The sequence below is a fragment of the Corvus cornix genome, chromosome 6, assembly GCF_000738735.6.
Source record: "Corvus cornix cornix isolate S_Up_H32 chromosome 6, ASM73873v5, whole genome shotgun sequence".
Lineage (NCBI taxonomy): Eukaryota > Metazoa > Chordata > Aves > Passeriformes > Corvidae > Corvus > Corvus cornix.
The window spans coordinates 3,379,725-3,397,884 of record NC_046336.1 but is presented as its reverse complement, the minus strand read 5'-3'; the positions used below and the strand labels follow the sequence as shown (position 1 = coordinate 3,397,884).

The following is an 18,160-nucleotide window of genomic DNA, read 5'->3' as shown; positions in this document are numbered from 1 at the left end:
CCATGATGCCCTGCGGGGCCGCCGGAAGCGGGCGGGCGTCCGGCGCGCGTGCGCCCTGGCGGCGGCGGCGGCGGTGTGTCCGTCATGGCGGCGTCCATCTCCGGCTACACCTTCAGCTCCGTGTGCTACTGCAGCGCCAACAGCAGCGCCGACCACGTACGTGCCCCCCGCCGCCGCCCCGGGCTTGCGGGGCTCCCTCACAGTGCACCCCGGCCGGCAGCTGTGCTGCGGGGGCTGCCAGGCCGCGCCGCCGCCCGTGGGGCCCGGCCGCGGGTCACAGCGGGCGGGGGCGGCCCCAGACGGACACAGCAGGGCGGGATGTGGGGTGTCCGGGCGGGATGTGGGGCGTCCGGGCGGCTCCCCGCGGGATGTGGGGTGTCCGGCATGTGGGGTGGCCGGGATGCTCCGCGGGGTGCCCGGGATCTGGGGTGCCCGGGTTGCTTCCTCCCGGGTAGGAATGGGGGTGTCCCGGCTGCTCCTTGGGGTGGCGTGCCCGGGGTGCTTCTCCCGGAGTGTGGCGTGTCCGGGATGCTCCCCCCGGCATGCGGGGTGTCTGGGCGGGGTGTGGGGTGTCGGAGCGGGATGTGAGGTCCCCCGGCATGTGGGGTGCCTGCGGTGCTCCCCTCGGGATGTGGGATGTGGGGTGTCCGGGCTGTTCCCCGGGATGTGGGGTGCCCAGGCGGCATACGGGGTGTCCGGGGTGTTCCCCGCGGGGTGGGGCTCCCGCAGGACACGTGCGCAGTGCAGAGCCGGGCTATTGCCGAATCCCTCGGTTTTGTTGGCACCTTTTTAGCCTGAGCTTGCTCTTTCTCTCTGCACCTTGTGCCAAAACCTCCTGATTCCAGCTCAGTCTCCTTCCTCATTTTGATTAGGGATAGAGAATAAATTAATTTACCTTAAAATTACTTTTAAATTGCTTTCTGCATTTTACAATCCCTGCTGTTGTTTGGGCTCCAGCCCAGTCTCCACACTAAAATTTGTGTAAGTCCCTGCAGGTTTAAACTCCTCTTCCCTTGGCTTTGCTGGAGCAGAGCACCATTGTGTTCAGGCCTCCTTCTTTTCCCCCAGTAGCTGGGGCTGGGGCAGAGCCCTCCTTTTGTGATGTGTTTGCCTTGTGTAAGTTGTGTGTAGAATGTTCCTTTTGGACAACCCATCCCTGTAGTGTTGTAAAAGGATGTTGGGAAAGCAGAAAATTGGCTTTGGTAGAACCTCAGGGCAGTTTATACCCACTGCAGCTCAGATGTGTCTTTCAAACTTCATCTTTGTTTCAATTTAAGGCTAAGAAAGCTACAGTAAATGACTGCATTTAGTGGATTTTTTCCTATTTTTAATCTTTTTTTTTTTTTTCTTTTAAAATTGCAGGAAGGATTTCTGCTGGGAGAGGTGAGACAAGAAGAGACTTTTAGCATTAGTGATTCACAGATCAGCAACACTGAATTTCTACAAGTGATAGGTAAGTGATGTAACTTTGAGATGTTCTGAAATAGGCACTGCTCAGGTTTCAAGTTTTCAGGAGGCTTCATTAAGAATTGCTTCACTGGTGAGACTATCACAGGGTGTCAGACTTTCAGGTTCAGATTTGCCACAGTGTCTGTGTGTTTGTGGTTACGATGTGAGGAAAGGAAACAGATCTTTGCAAGTTACAGGGGCTTTATGCACCTCCTTTTATGGAGGAAAGATCATTTACTGAAGACATTTGTCTGCATTCCATGATGGAGAAATTACTGTGGGGAATCTCCTGCTTGATACAGTTGCCTAAATACAGCATGTGCTCAAAATAAAATTAATTCATTGCTTGATTTACTGATACTGAAAGGGGCAGATTTTCAGTAGCAGGTTTGGATGGATGGCTGGGAGCTCGTGACATAAACTGTCACAGCAGGGCTGGACAAGGAATATTTGTCAGACATTTGTTGATAAGCACGAGTTCTGTACAGCTGATCTGTTGTGAAAAAGGAACAAAGATCAAAGATCTTGCTGTCAAGTTTTGGTTGAAGGAGATTTTTTTAGACGTGAGTGAGAAGCTGTTGCATGTTTGGTTTACAGAAAATAGGAAAGCCCTGAAAGAAGCTGCCTTTTTGTTTCTGGATATATAACCAGCTGTTAAAATATACTTAAACCTTCCTAAATACCCAAGCATGCCCATACCTGGCTTTGTGAATGTGATCCCAGATAACAAAGCAGGGTGTGCATAAAGCTCAGTGAAAACACCAACAGCTCTGGATTGACTCTCAGATGTTGTTCTGACACAGAGCAGGTGATCTGGGAACATGTGCAGTGGTACCACCTTACATCTCAAGAGATTTCCCACCTTGCAGTGGTGATGGTTTTGTGGTCTGGACTCCAGAAGGTTGAGTAGTTTCCTGTTCTGGTTATTCTTAAGAGAACATGGGTGGTAAATTGAAGTATCAGTTATGAGCTAAATTACAGAAAATAAAGGCATAGCGTTTTTTGTGTGTGCATACAATCACTGTCAGAGTGTTGCTGATGGCTCTGTGTGTTCAGACAAAACTGACAGAGCCAGTCATTTTTAGGTTTTTAAATTAGACCTTGCTCTTCAGTGGTCACTGATCTTGGTTGTTGTTGGCAGTGCAGCCTTGGCCTGGTTTCCTAAACCAGGTGTTTGTGGTGTTAAAAATTGCTCCCTTTTTAGATCACCCCTTTGTCACATTACTGGTTGCAGTGACTTTATGAAAATGGAAATTACCCACTCCTGGAGACCCTTCTGGATATTTTTTTTTTTTGTTTGCCATTTTTAATTCAATATTTATTCAACAGAATTAACTCTTGCACTCCCAGTTCATCTCACGAGATTGACAATCGTGGCACCGTTGTCACAGATGAGTTTTAATCTTCTTCTGTGTCTCCTTAGTATTGTGTGTACATAGTATGTGTACTAGATATATATATTAAAATAAATCAATGTGTAAACCTTAAATTTAGAATGTTGGCTGCTTCATGTGGTCTGAGCAGGAGGCTTCTTGCTTCCTGTTTCTCAAAACACAAGGTCTGTTTAGCAACATCATCACCCAAGAATCAAGAATGTTGTTGCAGTTAATGTATTTGCTGGAAGGAATTGGTCTAAGCTGGAATAATTGTACTTACAGGCTTTGTTAGCAGATTGTTTCCACAGATTCCTGCATGATGGTGTGAAAATATTAGAGTTGACACAATTTTATATCAAATAAAGGGAGTCAGTAACTCTTAACAGCAGCATCCTGAGGAGTTCTTGCCAGTGAGATTGTGCAGTTTCTCAGGCAGTGTGCCTGGAATGGGTGCTCAGGGCCTTGTTTTGATAGACACCAAATGTGCTGAGATGTGAATGTGTGCTGTCTGCTGTTCTTGGGAATTGTGATCCATCCGCTGGTGCCTCTGCTGAGATGGCAACCCTGAGCAGCCCGTGGCTGCCAGAGCAGCAGGTGGTGAGTCACTGCAGGGAGGCAGAGCCTGAGCTAAGTTATTGCTAAATACTCCAGTGGGATTCTGGTGGAGGAACTGGAAATATTTGTGCTACGTCATCACAGAATCCCAGGATGGCTTGGGTTGGAAGGGGCCTTAAAGCCCATCTTGTTCCACCCCTGCCATGGGCAGGGACACCTTCCACTGTCTCAGGTTTCTCCAAGCCCCTGAAAAAATAAGTCACGCTTGGTGTTGGAAAAATGATGTGGATTGGATTTTTACTCTTTCCTCACTCTTCTCCAAGACTGCTGACATGTTACAACCTCTGCTGATTAAATAAGCATCTTAGCATTTATTACAACCTTTTCAATGAAAAAACACTGCCCTGACTTTTTAATATTTCATATAAAAGAATTATAAAGTACAGCTAAATGTTTTGAAGTTGCTTTTCACCCCTTTTCTCGTTAGAGATTCTGTTTGCATTGCCTCTTTAAACACTACAGTGTATGATATTTCCGTGCTTCCCTTCCTCATCCCTTTTTTTATTAATTGCTGCTGTAATAAACAACGTATATGAATGCAAGTAAGCTGTTGTGAAAAGGTGTAGCAAAAAGAAAACAAGAATCAGAAATGCTTTGTGAGGAATTTGCAACTATAAAATAGTATCGAAAGTGTGTATTTGAGGCTCAGATAAATCTCTGTGTATCTGAACAAGTGTATGCCTTGCTTATTAAAATATTTTTCTATGTAAAAGGGCAAATTATAAAGTGAAGGCAGTTTTCTGGGTATGGTGCTGTGTCATCAAGTGTTGTTGAGACATTAAGGGCAGAGTGTGGTCTGACACAAATGTTTTCTTGCTCAGTAGCTCTGATGTGGAAAGTTCATGCGAGATATGCCACTGTAATTTCTCTTTGTCTGGAGCAGTTGGACATATATCACTTTTTTCTTTGTTTGTTTGTTGTTGCAGAAATCCATAACCATGAGCCTTGTTCAAAACTCTTTAGGTAAGCTTTTTTTGTTGTCTTGCTGTGGTGGCTGCAGAATACAAAAATAGGGAGCTCCTTGCAATATATTGGCATTTCAAATGTCCCTACCAATGTTTGCTCATCTGATGGTTTTACAGAAAGACACAGAAATGGCACCAGCCATGACAATCAAAGTAGGAGTTTACAGCTTTAGTAGTAGTTTGGAAGGGGTTTATTTCTCTATCTCTTTGGATTTCCATCTTGTGTAGCTGGTAGAGGTAGGGCAGCAGTCAGGTCAGCTCATATCACTCTGATGATGAGAATGAATGTCAAAATCAATTAAAATTATTGTAGTCTTAGGCTGGCTCTGCCTGGGCCTGGTAGGTCACAGCATCCTCTGTGTCCCTGGTAACTTGCTGGGTTAACAAGTTGGTTTGTACTTAGTGGTACCAACCTGCACCAACTAATTATTGTAAAATTTTCAGCTTTCTAGTTATTTTTGCCTTCCGATCTCCTGAACTCCAGAATTTACATTAAATATGGGGCTAATATATTCTATTTAACAGCTTCCATCTATTTACATGTAGATTTTCTGTATAGTCTCCACTTGTTACACAGTGATGGCTGCTAAAGCTCTGTCTAGAACTCCTTTTGAGAAGGAATTCCCAATTAATCTCCTCTTGTCTTGAGAGATTTCCAGCCAATTAAGAAGACACAGTAGCTTAGACATTATGATTGACACTGGTTGCATTAAAAAGAAAAGCTGCAGTCAGTCACTTGCTGGCTGATAATTACAGAGAGGGTACTCTTAACCCAGTGATTTAAATGCTGCAGACTCCACACATGGAGATAATGTCCCAGTGTCTGGTCAGCTCCTCCTGGATCCCAGGGATGCTTTGTGCAGTACATATCCAAACGGATCACGTTCCCTGCTTCCCCCAGGCAAGGAATTGGTTGTTAGTGCTGGAGCTGATGGAGGAAGGGGAGCAGGCAGGATCTCACTGTGTGCTGCTGCTCAGGAAAGCTGATGAATTCATTTACTGCACAGCACCAGGAACTCTCACAGCTCATACACTTTTTATCAGGGCCAGAGCGTGCTGTTGGTTATTCCTGCAAAGCACAGTGTGCCGGTTTGGACAAATTTGGAGGAAAATATCCTCTGATAGAAGGCAGGTTACAACCAGCCCTCCTTATTTTTTTTGTCTCCCCCCTCTCAGGCTCAGTTTAAAGGCATAGAAAGGCACAAAATTAATTTCTGGGCATAGAATAGCGATATGGGATACAACATCATAAAGTCACCCCAAGAGACAGAGTTGGATATCCACTGCTTACCAGGATTATAAATAAATATTGCAAACATGAATTGAAAAGATTGTGACAATATAACGTGCTGTCTCAAGTTAGTCATTAGTTGTAGTCTGGGTTTTCCCAGCAACTTACACCTTGAAGCAAATGATACTTCCACCTTTATTTACCAGCCAAGCACTGAGCTCAGGATTTGGTGGTTTTTTACCCCACCCCACAAACACTGAGATCCTAGACCCCTAAACCAGAGCGTTTTCCTGCACTGCTTTAGGTATTAGTGATATCAGCTCTTGAAAGAGACCAGGGAGGAATCTATTTTCAAATGTTTTTCCTTTTATCATGCAGTATGATCTACTTGAATTTCTAAACCTGTCTGCATAGGTAGATTTATAAATTCCTAAGTCCTGAGAAATAATGACACGTCAGGGTTTGGGTTCAGCTGTGGAAGCGGAATCATATGGAAAGACCATGATACTTTGAATTATTGCTCACTCTTTTGGCTTCAAGGGTCCGACCATGTGAGTGTAACTGCAAGATTGGAGCTCAAGAAATTGATTTGGAGTTGCATGTAAAGTGGCCCTGCTTTCATTTCTTCTAGGCTGGTAGGCTTCTGATTATCAAAGCAGGGTTTTACAGAATGCTGGTCAAAATAAAATTGCACAGTGCATTTCTGTTGGTAAAAGTAAGGCTCTGGAAGTTGCTTTGTATTGTCTAGAATGCCATCTACTTGTAGAACACTCAAAGTATAAATTATTTACTTTATGTATAATATGTGTGTATAAACTGTGTACCTACCTTTCTCTCTTCCTTTTTGTTCAAGCTTTTATGACTATGCAGGCAAAGTTAATGAGGAGAGTTTGGACAGGATTCTTAAAGACAGAAGAAAAGTAAGTTTTCTATCTTTTCCTCCTGTTGCAGGCATTAGAAAGAGTGGGTTTGGAAAACAAATGAAAAAAAAAAGGTAGTTAACTAGAAGAAATACTTTCCTTCACAAATCTGGTGGTTTGTTTTGATCCAGGGCTTATCCTGTACAGAAGTTGTTGGATTTGTGGTGCTTAGAATAAATTGGGGACAATGTCCAATTTCCCTGAAGAAATGTAAAAGATTTAAGTGTAGGTCTCCAGAAGTGTAAGGCTGTATTGATTCTCTCAAACTCAAGTCTCTAGGAATTCAGTTTGTTTCATTGTCCTAAAGCTTTTGGGTAATGGTGATACCACAGTTTTAGCCCCTTTATTCTCAGAAGGTAAATCTGTGTCTCTCAGGTAACACTGTGGGGTTTTTTCTGATGTAATTTGATTACAGAACGTTATTGGATGGTACAGATTTAGGAGAAACACTCAGCAGCAGATGTCATATAGAGAGCACATCATTCATAAACAGCTGACACACATCCTTGGAGTGCCTGATCTCGTCTTCCTTCTCTTCAGCTTCATTTCCACTGCAAATAACTCAACCCATGCTTTAGAATATGTGCTTTTTAGACCAAACAGAAGGTAAGCAAACTGTGAACGAACCAATCCTCATTCTTTGTTCTACTTCTTACTGCTATCCTTTAAACAATTTAGGAGTTTGTACAATTGCACTTAAAGAAGGCTTTGTGTTTGTCCAGTGATTTCTTGGGGTGTTTGTTAGTGATGACAGGTTTTGGGGGGTTTTTTTGTGCAAATAATTTATAAATTAAAATTAGGGTGAGCAAAAATTCTTTTCAGTCTCTAAATCATCAGACAAAAAATCTATTTTAAGAGACATCAGATGTCACTACCATGTTTTTTTATAGTGGATCTGAATGTTTGAGTGCACATTTCAAAGATTCTAGGAGGTGTGGAGATGGCTCTATACTAAGGGAATTTTTGATCCTGCATTTATTTTGAACACAACTTGAAATATTCATCAACTTTTATAACAGACCTAAAGCAGAAGCTTTTAAATTAGATGAGTTCTGATCATCAGAGGGATGGGATAATATCCAGGCTTTTGTAAAGAATCTTTTTCCAATTAATTAAGAAAGCTTTCTGAACTTTCTCTGCAGGTATAATCAAAGGGTGTCACTTACTATTCCTAATCTAGGCAACACTAGTCAACAGGAATACAAAGTTTCTTCAGTGCCAAATACTTCTCAGAATTATGCCAAAGTTATTAAGGAACACGGGTAAGGACTTTTCCTTTTTAAATGAAGTCGTTGTCAAGCTCTACACTCTGTACCTCCCAGAGAATACTACAAATGTGCATGTTGAGCAGCAAAACACCAGTTCTGGAGGACAGTGATCAGTTCCCAGTGTGCTTTTTTCCTGCTTAGAACTGGATCTTTTAGAAGAACCAAGGGAACTCGGTGCACTCTTCAGAAAAGCAGAGTTGGTGTGGCCAGTCCATGCTGGGGCCCTTCTGGCTGGAAGCTTCTGACTTGATTTCCACCCACCACCCACCTCCCCAAGGAATTCCGTGTGCAGGCTTGGTTTAAAACTTGAACTCTGCCTCAGAAGCATTGAAGTCTTGTTGTTTTTCTTAAGTATTTTCAATCAAATGCCATAAATTCAAAGTAGCTTTTCTGGCTGTTAACAATGGAATTATACAAGCTTAAAGATTTTGACACAAGTTTAATCTCATTCAAATGAGATTTTATTGTTACAGAAGGAATTTTGGTATTGAATATGCTGCTGTCTAAATTCTGGTTTATGACTGTATGTACTATTGCTAAAATAGGATATTTAGTAATAAAATACATTTTAAAAATACAGTGATAGACTGCTTAACAGGAATTCGAAGACAGCATGAGCTAGAACCCTGTATTGTCTTTTCTCACTAATGATTTCTGCTTTGCTTTCATTTTTAGTACTGATTTTTTTGACAAAGATGGAGTGATGAAGGACATCAGGGCTATATATCAGGTTTATAATGCACTTCAGGAAAAAGTACAGGTAACATCCTTTACTCCATATTGGTCTGTATATATGTGGCATCTTGCATTCATCCTTTGGTTAAAGCAGGAGTGAAGGAGATGGAGATTTTTAAAGCTCATAAACAATTATCAGGAGCTGTAGGAAAAGAAGTCTGAATTTAAATGTTTCAGTTTTTTTTTTAATGTGAGCATTTGCAGTGGCTGCTGTGATAGTGGTTGGTACGAATATCACCACAAATACCAATTTTTGCAAGTAAATGATTTAATACTTAGTGATTTATGGGAGGTGTTAGTCATTTTTAAGGGTTTGCAGTGAAGAGAAGCCCTGGTGAAGGCTGTAGGGATTTGCAGAGGTTTAAAAATGACTCCTGGCTCTGGGTATGGAGCATGAGCAGAGCACCATCTGTTAGTTAAAACTTGTGAACGTTTTGTGTGGAGCATGAGTGAATCCTGCTCCAAATGTGCCAAAGCATCTGAAAATGCCTCGAGTGTCAGCTCTGCTCATTGTGAGCTTGTCAGTTCACAGCTTGTCCTGTGTGAAGAGCAGTGGAGCTGTGCTGCCCCGGGAGCTCACACATCTGCTAATTGTGCTGGAGTCACAGCTTGTTCCCAGGCTTTCCCTTTCATCTGCCCTGGGGGGATTCATGTCTCTGCTCCAGCTCAGCTCTGCTGGTTGGCTCCTGAAGCAGGGAACAAGGCAGGAATCCCTCCAACCATCCCCTGCACCTGCCTGCACAGGGGGAAGCTGCTCTTTCTCACTGGGAAGTTGCCACTTCCAACCTCCTTTGGAAGGTGGGTAAGGCAGATACTTCCATGGCAGCTTCAGGGAATAGGAAAATTCATCTTCAGAGATGTATCCATTAGCTAATGGCATTATTGTGTAATGCTGGTCTTGCCAAGAGCATGGCTATCCTTTGTGCTCCTGCTGTTGTTCCAATTACTGCCTGGAAAAATGGAATTGGGGTTCTTTAGCCTGGAGAAAAGGAGGCTGAGGGGAGACATTGTTGCTCGCTTCACCCAGGCAACAAGGGGCAGGAGGAGAGGGAAACCACCTCAAGTTGCAGCAGGGGAGGTTGAGATTGGAGATTAGGAACAATTTTTTCACTGAGAGGACTGTCAGGCATTGGAACAGGCTGCCCAGGACAGTGGTGGAGTCACCATCCCTGGAAATGCTCTCTTCAAAACTGATCATAGTTAATGATCATGACCAATACTTAATTTCATAGCATCACTGCATGGTTTGGGTGGGAAAGGACCTTAAAGCTCATCTCATTCCACCCCTTGCCATGGGCAGAGACACCTTCCACTATCTCAGGTTGCTGCAAGTCTCATCCATCCTAAACACTTCTAGGATGGGACACTAACCAACTTTGGATCTTATTACAAATCTTCTGTCATGGTGAATTATTTGGAAATTCTTCTCCTATAACGCAGCAACAGCAGTAAAGAAAACAAGTCTCGAGGTTGAATATCTCTGCTACAGTTAAATCCTGCTTCTAGTTTTGTGCTTCAATGCCTTCTTGTTTGGTAGTAGCTTTATTAATGTTGTCCTGAAACTATTTCCTGTATTTTTGCCCAATCTTAGCATATCTTATGTTTTTCTCCCAGGCAGTATGTATAGATGTAGAAAAAAGTGAACGTGTTGTTGAATCTTTTCAAGCTGATGTAAACAAGTTAAAAAGGCAAATCGCACAAAAGAAGAATGAAAAAGAACAAGAAATAAGTAAGTTGCCTTTTAATTACCTTTTTTTTTTTTTTTCCACAAGCAGATGCTGTGAGGAGAAAAGGTTTTGTGGAGTTAAAATAATTGTTGTATTGCTGATAACTCATGGGAAAAAAACATCCCATTGGGAAGGGCAATATGGTGGATTTATGTTGGGTGACACCTGAGCTGTGAAAGTTTGTGTTGCAGGTATTTTTGCTGGAGTCATCCAGTGTTAGCAAGCTTAAAATACAGAAGAGACAACACTGTAAAGAAAGAATGAGCAAGTCAGTTCTGGAAATAACACAGGAAAAGATCAGTTGTAGGAAAAGAAAAGTGGAAAAAAGTGCTAAATACTGGAGAGATTCCTTTTGAAGGAAAGAAACAGGGTACTGTGCTCACAGGCCAGGAGCTATCCATGGTTTTATAAAGTCTTTATTCCCACTCCCATTTGCTGACTTAGTGGTAAAGATGTTTAGCACTGAAATACCACTTTTCAATGTTGAAGTAAATCTTTGTAGGTGTTGTTCATCTTATTTTGCTGCTCCATAATTTCCTGAGTCAGTGAGCCTTGCTGTCTGAGCAGATCTGGCTGATTGCCACACTGTCCCTCCTTCCTAAAAACTGACTGTGGCCTCAGGAGACTTTGGTTAGCAGTAGAGAAGTTTTGTGAAGCACTTGGTTCTTTTCAAAGCGGCATTGCTGATCTAACTGAATTTGTGAGTGCAGAGGAAGACTGAAGGTAGAGAGAAGGGGCAGAGAATAGGCAAATGGGAAGTAAGATTAAAACTCAAATAATTCATAATCAAATCACTCAAAAAAACCTTTGTATTTCAGCAAACACTGCCTCTCTTTACCCATGTTTTGAAATGATAAGCAAATAAGGAAAGGTTGTCATTTTAGCTACAAGATGTTTTTTATTATTTTTGTATCCTGTTACCTGAAGCAGTGTCTGACAAAAAGATGGTTTAGGTGAGTGAACACCCTAAACTCTGCAATGGGCTTGCTGCTGCTATGACTGGCATTTTAATTTTCTCCAGGCAGCAAGGTACTGTTATCCCATGAGCATTTTAGAGCAGTTTGATCTGTCAGCCCAAGTTCTTCTTTCTCTGAACCTGAAATATAAGGTAACAGAGCCAGGATTAGCCCAGGACCATTTAAAAGGTGGAAGTAAATGAGTCACTGCTGTTTCCTGCTTGGCTGTAGATGAAGTAGGCAGGGAACTGCTACTATGGGGAAGCAGAGGTGGGTATTTGGTGTGACTGGAGCTGATCCCAGCACAGATGGGAAAAGCTGGGGGAGGAGGAGGAGGAGGAGGAAGAGCAGTCAGTGCTCAGCTCTAGGTACTACCAGGAAGATGCAAATGCTGGACTGAGAATTCATGCCAGAGCAGATAATCATGTGAGAGGGCTGAAACAAGAAAACATGCAGCGTGGAGCTCTGCAGTATTTTTAGATGTGAGTAGTTAATTACTGAATCTGGCCTTCTGTTCTCTCACTTGCTCAATGCTGGGAGAATTTCCTCGGTTTTAGTGAGGAAAAGGGAGCATTTGATTCCAATTCCTGCAGGAGTGTTGTGTGAGAGCTTGGTGTTCTTACAAACTTGGGGTTAACAGGTTATGACTTACACACTCCAGCATAAAAGGCAGTCGAGACTTCAGTTGCCAGATCACTGAAATAGTTCTGTACATGCAGCAGGATGTTCCAGCCTTTGGTGAGTGCTGTGCACCTCCCAGATGCCAGGAAATCTCCCATTGCAGGTCTCCTGTTGTGGCCCAGAAATGGAGTGCTGTTATGTAGCCACTTTAGGGAATATGCTCTTTTTATTCCCAAGAGACATCTCACTGACTCGGTTAAAGGAGCTCTTCACCCTGCATTTGTGGTTTCTCCAGAAACACGGTGCTACAGTAAATAGAGCTGATCCCATTGTGTCCCTCTCCTTACACATCCCAGTGTCAGTTCTGACAGTTTTGTTGGTTAATAACCTCTTAGGAACCAGTCAAAAACCTCAGTCTCTCCCAGTGCTTAACAAAACTTCCTGCCAGGAAGTCTTTCCTTGTGTCTAGTGTACAGTACTCTAACTTACCTTTCCGCAGCAGCCTCTTAGGCACATTTAAGAATAAAATTGTTTCCTCGGTCTTCCCTGCTGATCCCAGTTATTCCAGCCTTTCCTATGTTTTAGATCTCTAATGAGCCCTTTTTTTTTTTTTTGGTAGAGTTTCTCCAGTTTTCCCTATTTTTTAAATTAATATTTTTTTGTGGTGTTCAAAATTAGATATATTCCAGTTGCATTTTTAACAACAGTGAAATGATACATACCTGTATCTCCACAGCTGGGCACACCTCATGCATATTGATATTTATAGTTTGCATAAATCACATTTCTTTTCTGCAGAAGGATGCAAGTGTTCCTCATTTTGCAGCTTTTGCAGTTCACTATTCCTGTGCATGTCTTCCTCAAATTATTTTCCAAATCAGCTCATTCAAGATGACTTTCACATTCCTGTTCTGATACCCTGCAACACTCGCAGCTGTAATTCCATCATTTAGGTTTTTTATGTGGGTGTAGTTTTTAAAATAATAACTTCAGGGAAGAAGACGTGGTGACTTCTTTGCAGGGGATATGAGATTGTCCCCTGGCACAAGGGGCATTGGAAGAGAAAGCACAAAGTGATTTTTTTAAGATATAATGTCAAATACCAATTATCATGGATGAAAAGTGAGTTGAGTTTTACTGAATAAGAACTCAGGTGGAGAGGAGCAGGCAGGTTGAGCCCTAATGCAGGTGCTTTTTGATGTGAGTAGGAACTGAAAAATACAGAGGAAAGATGAGGTGGAAACAGCAACAGGCTGTGGAAACATCCTGTAGCTGTGTTTTTTGGGAGCTTGAACTGAAGGAAATGATCTGTACAGGATGACTGTGCACATGAAAGTGTAGCACGCTTGCACTTGCATAGTTTATTTGCTTTCTGACTCATTTTGGGTTTGACATGGGATCACTGGGATAATTGAGCTTTGCTGATCCTGATGAGCTTCATGGCTGTACTGCTAAATTTAGGGAAGTTTGTCACGCTCAAAGAGCAGGATGCAGTGTTAAGCAAGATTTGATGTGACGGTCAGGGGTAGTGTATTGATGATTCTATAAGCCTAAAATCAGAAGTATGAAAGATGAGTAGAGCAGACTGAGAGGACAGGAGCCAGTGCTGGAGTTGGAAAGCAGTGCCAGGGATGAACATTTGATGACAAGCAGAAGGAAAGAAGAGAGGACAGGCAAGGTGGTCACAGCTCGGGTATGTGGAGCACGTTGCCAAGAAATCATTAAGTACCCCTCTGTTCTTTGCTTTGTAGGAATGCAGCAGGCAATTTTAAGCAGGCAAATGCCAACAGATAACTTGGAACCCATGTTTGTCCCACGAACGTCCTACACTGGGTTTGCTGTGGAAGGCTGCACACTTGAAGATTCCGACGTCTCCGATCCTCCCCCGCCCTACTCGGATTTCAACACAACCACTCAAGACAGTTCTGTCAGCCCCGGGCTCCTGGAGAGCAGCGTCTTCATGCCTCGGCCTCAGGCAGTCGGTTCTTCCAGTTATGTTTCCACAACTGCAGGATTGAAATATTCTGGCAATGGAGCATCCATGCCATCTTCCCAAAGAGCACTCGCTGACAATGGTGACGAATCAGAAGACAGTGATTATGAGAATTTGCTTGAACCTACAGAGTCCTCTGACAGTGAATACTCACAGACAAGGGAGTCACGACCTTCAGCACATCCCGATGGTGATTCCAGGAACACTCAAACTTCTCATATTTGATAGGGGGGAAAACAAAACAAATCCACATGACACTGTTTTTTCATAATTGTTACCGAGAGATTTTGGGGATTTAACCCGGAGGAATTGAACTACACAGGATTACTGTGCACACAAAATGTAGAAGACTTGCACTAGATGGTTTATTCACCTTGTGATACATTTTGCAAGTTTTATAATGGAATCATTAGGATAATCAAGTTGTACTAATGCTGATGAGGTTCATGGATGTACTGGTAAATTTAGGCAAAACGAAATTTATAGAGATCTTGTAGCTTTTGTTGCCATATTTTCTTTAAGACAATAAATTGGGATGTAGTAACTAAGCACAGTTAGTCTACAGATAATGTTCTCAAATCAAAACTTACCTCTTGCACTATCATGCCTTGAATTTTAATTTTTGAAAGGGAATAAATATATCAGCCGCCTTCAGAATAGCTTTCTATGGTAAGCCAAATTGGCCTTTGCAAGCAAAGAAATTTTGATAATTCTGAGAAGCCTGATTGGAAAAGATGTGGTCAACCTCCTTGTGTGGGCATGCCCTCATCAGAGGAGGGGTTTGGTTCGCCCTTTTACTAGCAGAATGTGTCTCACTTCAACTGATGGTTGCCTTTTTTCCTGTAAAGGGTGTTGGGGGGGGTTGGGATGCCTGGTAAATCATCCAGATGAATGTCATAAATGGAATTATTCTGGTTTCACTGGGTTTACAATGACTTTACGCCACACTAGCCTCATTTATTGTCTCGTGTTCTTTTAGCATAAATATGAAGTGCACATACAGGAGTAAATGACCAACAGAAGTAGTAAATTCCATCATGATTGGACTTCGGAGTCTGCAAATTACAAACATCAGAGACTGCTTCTTGCCTTTTATTTGCATCTGAGTATTGGATTTAGGCTTCTAGATGAGTTATTTTATGTAATAAATAGGGGATAGGGCAGGAGAAGATTGTTTGGAGAGTCCCCTGGGTTTATTACCTCTTTTCCTCTGGGTGAAACATGTAAATGATTATTTTAATTTGAATTACAGCTCTTGTCAGAAAACTGCCGTTTGGGATAAATGAAGTGTGGTATATTTAGAGAATTTCATGTTTGGATGCACTTACTTTTATTTAAATACTGCTTGTATGCTGACGTTGCCCAAAATATGTGAAATTGTGCCACTAAGAAGTTTGTATTATTGGACTTTATCCCTGATGTGTAAATGAGAAAATACACATTTTAAGATGAGGTTATCTGCAGCATTTATCACTTGGAGGTGTCAATAGCCACTTCTTCGGTTTACACCCAGAACAGCAAAGCAGTTGCTTAAAAATGTTAAATATCTCAAATTTACACACTGAAATTACTGAAATTTTAATCTTTTGGATCATATCTATAGGCAAAAGTCTGTTCATTACCCTCTCCTTACCTGTACTAAATGAAGCAAAATAACTTTGGGAAAAAATGAGATGTTAAAATTGCTGCTCTTCTACCGAGTGTTTCCACCTTTAAACATCTAGTGCTCTGGTTTTAACTATTTTACATTGTTCTCATTAGCCTTAACTGGATGGTTTTTTGTCTTGGAGTGTTGCAGTTCCTTGAAACAGAGACCTTGCTGTGGAGTCCCCAGCTGTGAGCACCTGTGGCTCAGGTGTGAACTCTGAATCAGTGCTGGAATCAGAATTGACAGGTTGGCAGCCACCGTCTTGATTTTTATTCTGCACAGAAACCTGCAAAATGTACATCTCTGACAAAGCAGTTCAATGTGACAATAAAATCTTATTTAATCCTAACATAGGTTTTAATACTTGTCAGGTTCCACGCTGGTGGAAGAGCTCACTTCCACCAACAGGAGTGCAGCTCAGAAGTGGTGGTTTGTTCAGGCTGGTCTGTTTGTGGGACTGAGGGATGTGGCAGAGGGAGTGTTCCACGCCTGACACCTGTGCTTATGTTTATACAAGATCCTTGAATTCTGGGGTTGTTTAACAAAAAATATTAAAAGCTCTGCTTGGTATTCCATGCACCATGTAGGTGGAACAGGTGTCATCGTGCCCTCCAGCCAGTGCTACCTGCAGGTATTTTCATTCACCGTAACTGCTGATTCCTAAGTACAAAGGGTATGGCTTTATATATATATACATATATATATATTTTTTTTTTTTTATTTAATTCAGGTAATATTCTGGCAAAAAGACACCTGATTAGACTTCACAGTTTTCATGACGGTCCTGTTAAAAACAACAGCGTTGGGTTGTGATCTGTCAGAAGGCAACGGGGAGCAGCTTTAATCCTGAATTGTGGAGTTTCACACCTTTGGAACACCAGGTGACTCCTGGACAGTCCCTGTTGGTGATTCCCAGGAGCAGGGCCTATGGCTGTGTCCTCTCACTAACAGGGAAGGCAGCATTGAGGAAAAGCTACTGAAAATTGGCTTCTGTGCCCTTCAGTTCCAAATCAGGGAGTTTTCCTGGTACAATGAAATATTTTCTGGGTGATTGTGAGAAACCTGGAATCGCTGTTTCCTCTATTTCCAAATTTACTCTGATTCCCCCTCTGTTGATAGCAAGAAGAACAGGAGTGCACCATATGGGAAGCCTCAATGAATTAGAACTATCACATATGCTTACAAAAGGAAGCATCATCAAATATTTCTGAAATTAGCTTGGATTGACAGTTTGGGAGTCTCCAAGTCCTCTCTTTGCTTATGGGATGGAACGTGTTGGCAGAAGGACGTGTGAGCATTGTTAATTTTGGCATATTCATGACTGTGCAGGTTTGGAGTTCATGTCTCACATCTCTGGGGACATTTCACTGCCTCTGACATGTCCTGAGTTAAAATGTAAAGAGAAGCTGTTACTGTTGGTGTAGCATCAAGATAAGATAAGCAAACAGATAAAACTCCTGTTAAGTGGGAAGATGCTTCTGAGTACACTGAATGTAACTAGAATCAGTCTGAAACTTTGCTTTTTTCAGTGCTGCAAGGTTTATTTTAAGGTTTTGTTGATAACAGACTTGCTTTTCTTGGTTCTTCCATGGTTCTGTCTCTGAACAGTCTGTGGATCATCTTGAAAGATGTTGGTCTCTGGCTTCCTTTGAGGAGAATCTTCCCCTGGCTTTCTCTTTTCTCTCCAACTGCTGTGTTTCACATGCATTTCTCTGTCATGTTAGATTTGTGGGGAGTATTTGCAGGTACCTTTATAGTGCTCTCTTCTGTAGCTTATGGATTTGGGAAGAAAGCAGAAGTTTAATTAGAGTTTCATTAGTAAATTGGTAGGTACTTGAACACCTTCAGTGCCTGAAGGGGCTCCAAAAGAGCTGGAGAGGGGCTTTGGACAAGGGCCTGGAGGGACAGGACACAGGGAATGGCTTTAAGCTGAAGGAGGGGAGATTTAGATGGGATATTGGGAAGGAATTGCTCCCTGGGAGGGTGGGCAGGCCCTGGCACAGGGTGCCCAGAGCAGCTGGGGCTGCCCCTGGATCCCTGGCAGTGCCCAAGGCCAGGCTGGACATTGGGGCTGGGAGCAGCCTGGGACAGTGGAAGGTGTCCCTGCCCGTGGCAGGGGTGGAATGAGATGGTCTTTAAGGTTCCTTCCAACCCAAACCATTCTGGGGTGCTGTGAGCTGTCCCAGCCCATGGTCAGGACAGTGACAGGAATCTCCTGTGGCTCAAATTCCCATTTGTCCCCCTGGGGGGGGCTCCTGCAGAGCTCTCACCGCTACACCTGTCACACCTCATGGAACCAAGTGCAAGAATGTTCAAACTTTGACTCCGGGGTTTTCTTCACTCTTACCTATAAATAACCTTAAATTGTGTAGCAGCATCTTGGCTGAAGTTCTAAAAGAAGAAAAAAGCAGATTCCCTTGGTGTGAACAAAAATACGTGGATTCCCCTCTGGGAACGGCCGGTGTTATTCCCACTGATGGAAGCACAGAGGCTTCAAAGGCAGGAAGAGCAGAGCTTCAGGAGACCTCACTTTACAGAAGTTCCAGCCCGGGAGATTGTTCTCCTTATTCTGAGGGAATTTCAGGTCCAGCTTCCCAGGACAAGTCCTGCAGATGAAGATGGATGTCAAAGCAGGTCAGCCAGATCTGGTAAGAGT

At 42.8% G+C, this 18,160-nt stretch overlaps 1 protein-coding gene across 1 annotated transcript; it reads left to right on the top strand.

The window, feature by feature from the left end:
- Positions 1 to 51: 51 nt before the first annotated feature.
- On the top strand, positions 52 to 15,853 carry ABRAXAS2 (abraxas 2, BRISC complex subunit). Its single transcript, XM_039554193.1, has 9 exons — positions 52 to 156; positions 1,363 to 1,453; positions 4,367 to 4,403; positions 6,490 to 6,556; positions 6,972 to 7,162; positions 7,699 to 7,818; positions 8,500 to 8,584; positions 10,174 to 10,288; positions 13,615 to 15,853. The coding sequence occupies exons 1-9, from the start codon at positions 85 to 87 to the stop codon at positions 14,079 to 14,081; spliced, it is 1,245 nt and encodes a 414-aa protein (XP_039410127.1). The 5' UTR covers positions 52 to 84; the 3' UTR covers positions 14,082 to 15,853.
- The last annotated feature ends 2,307 nt before the right edge of the window (positions 15,854 to 18,160 follow it).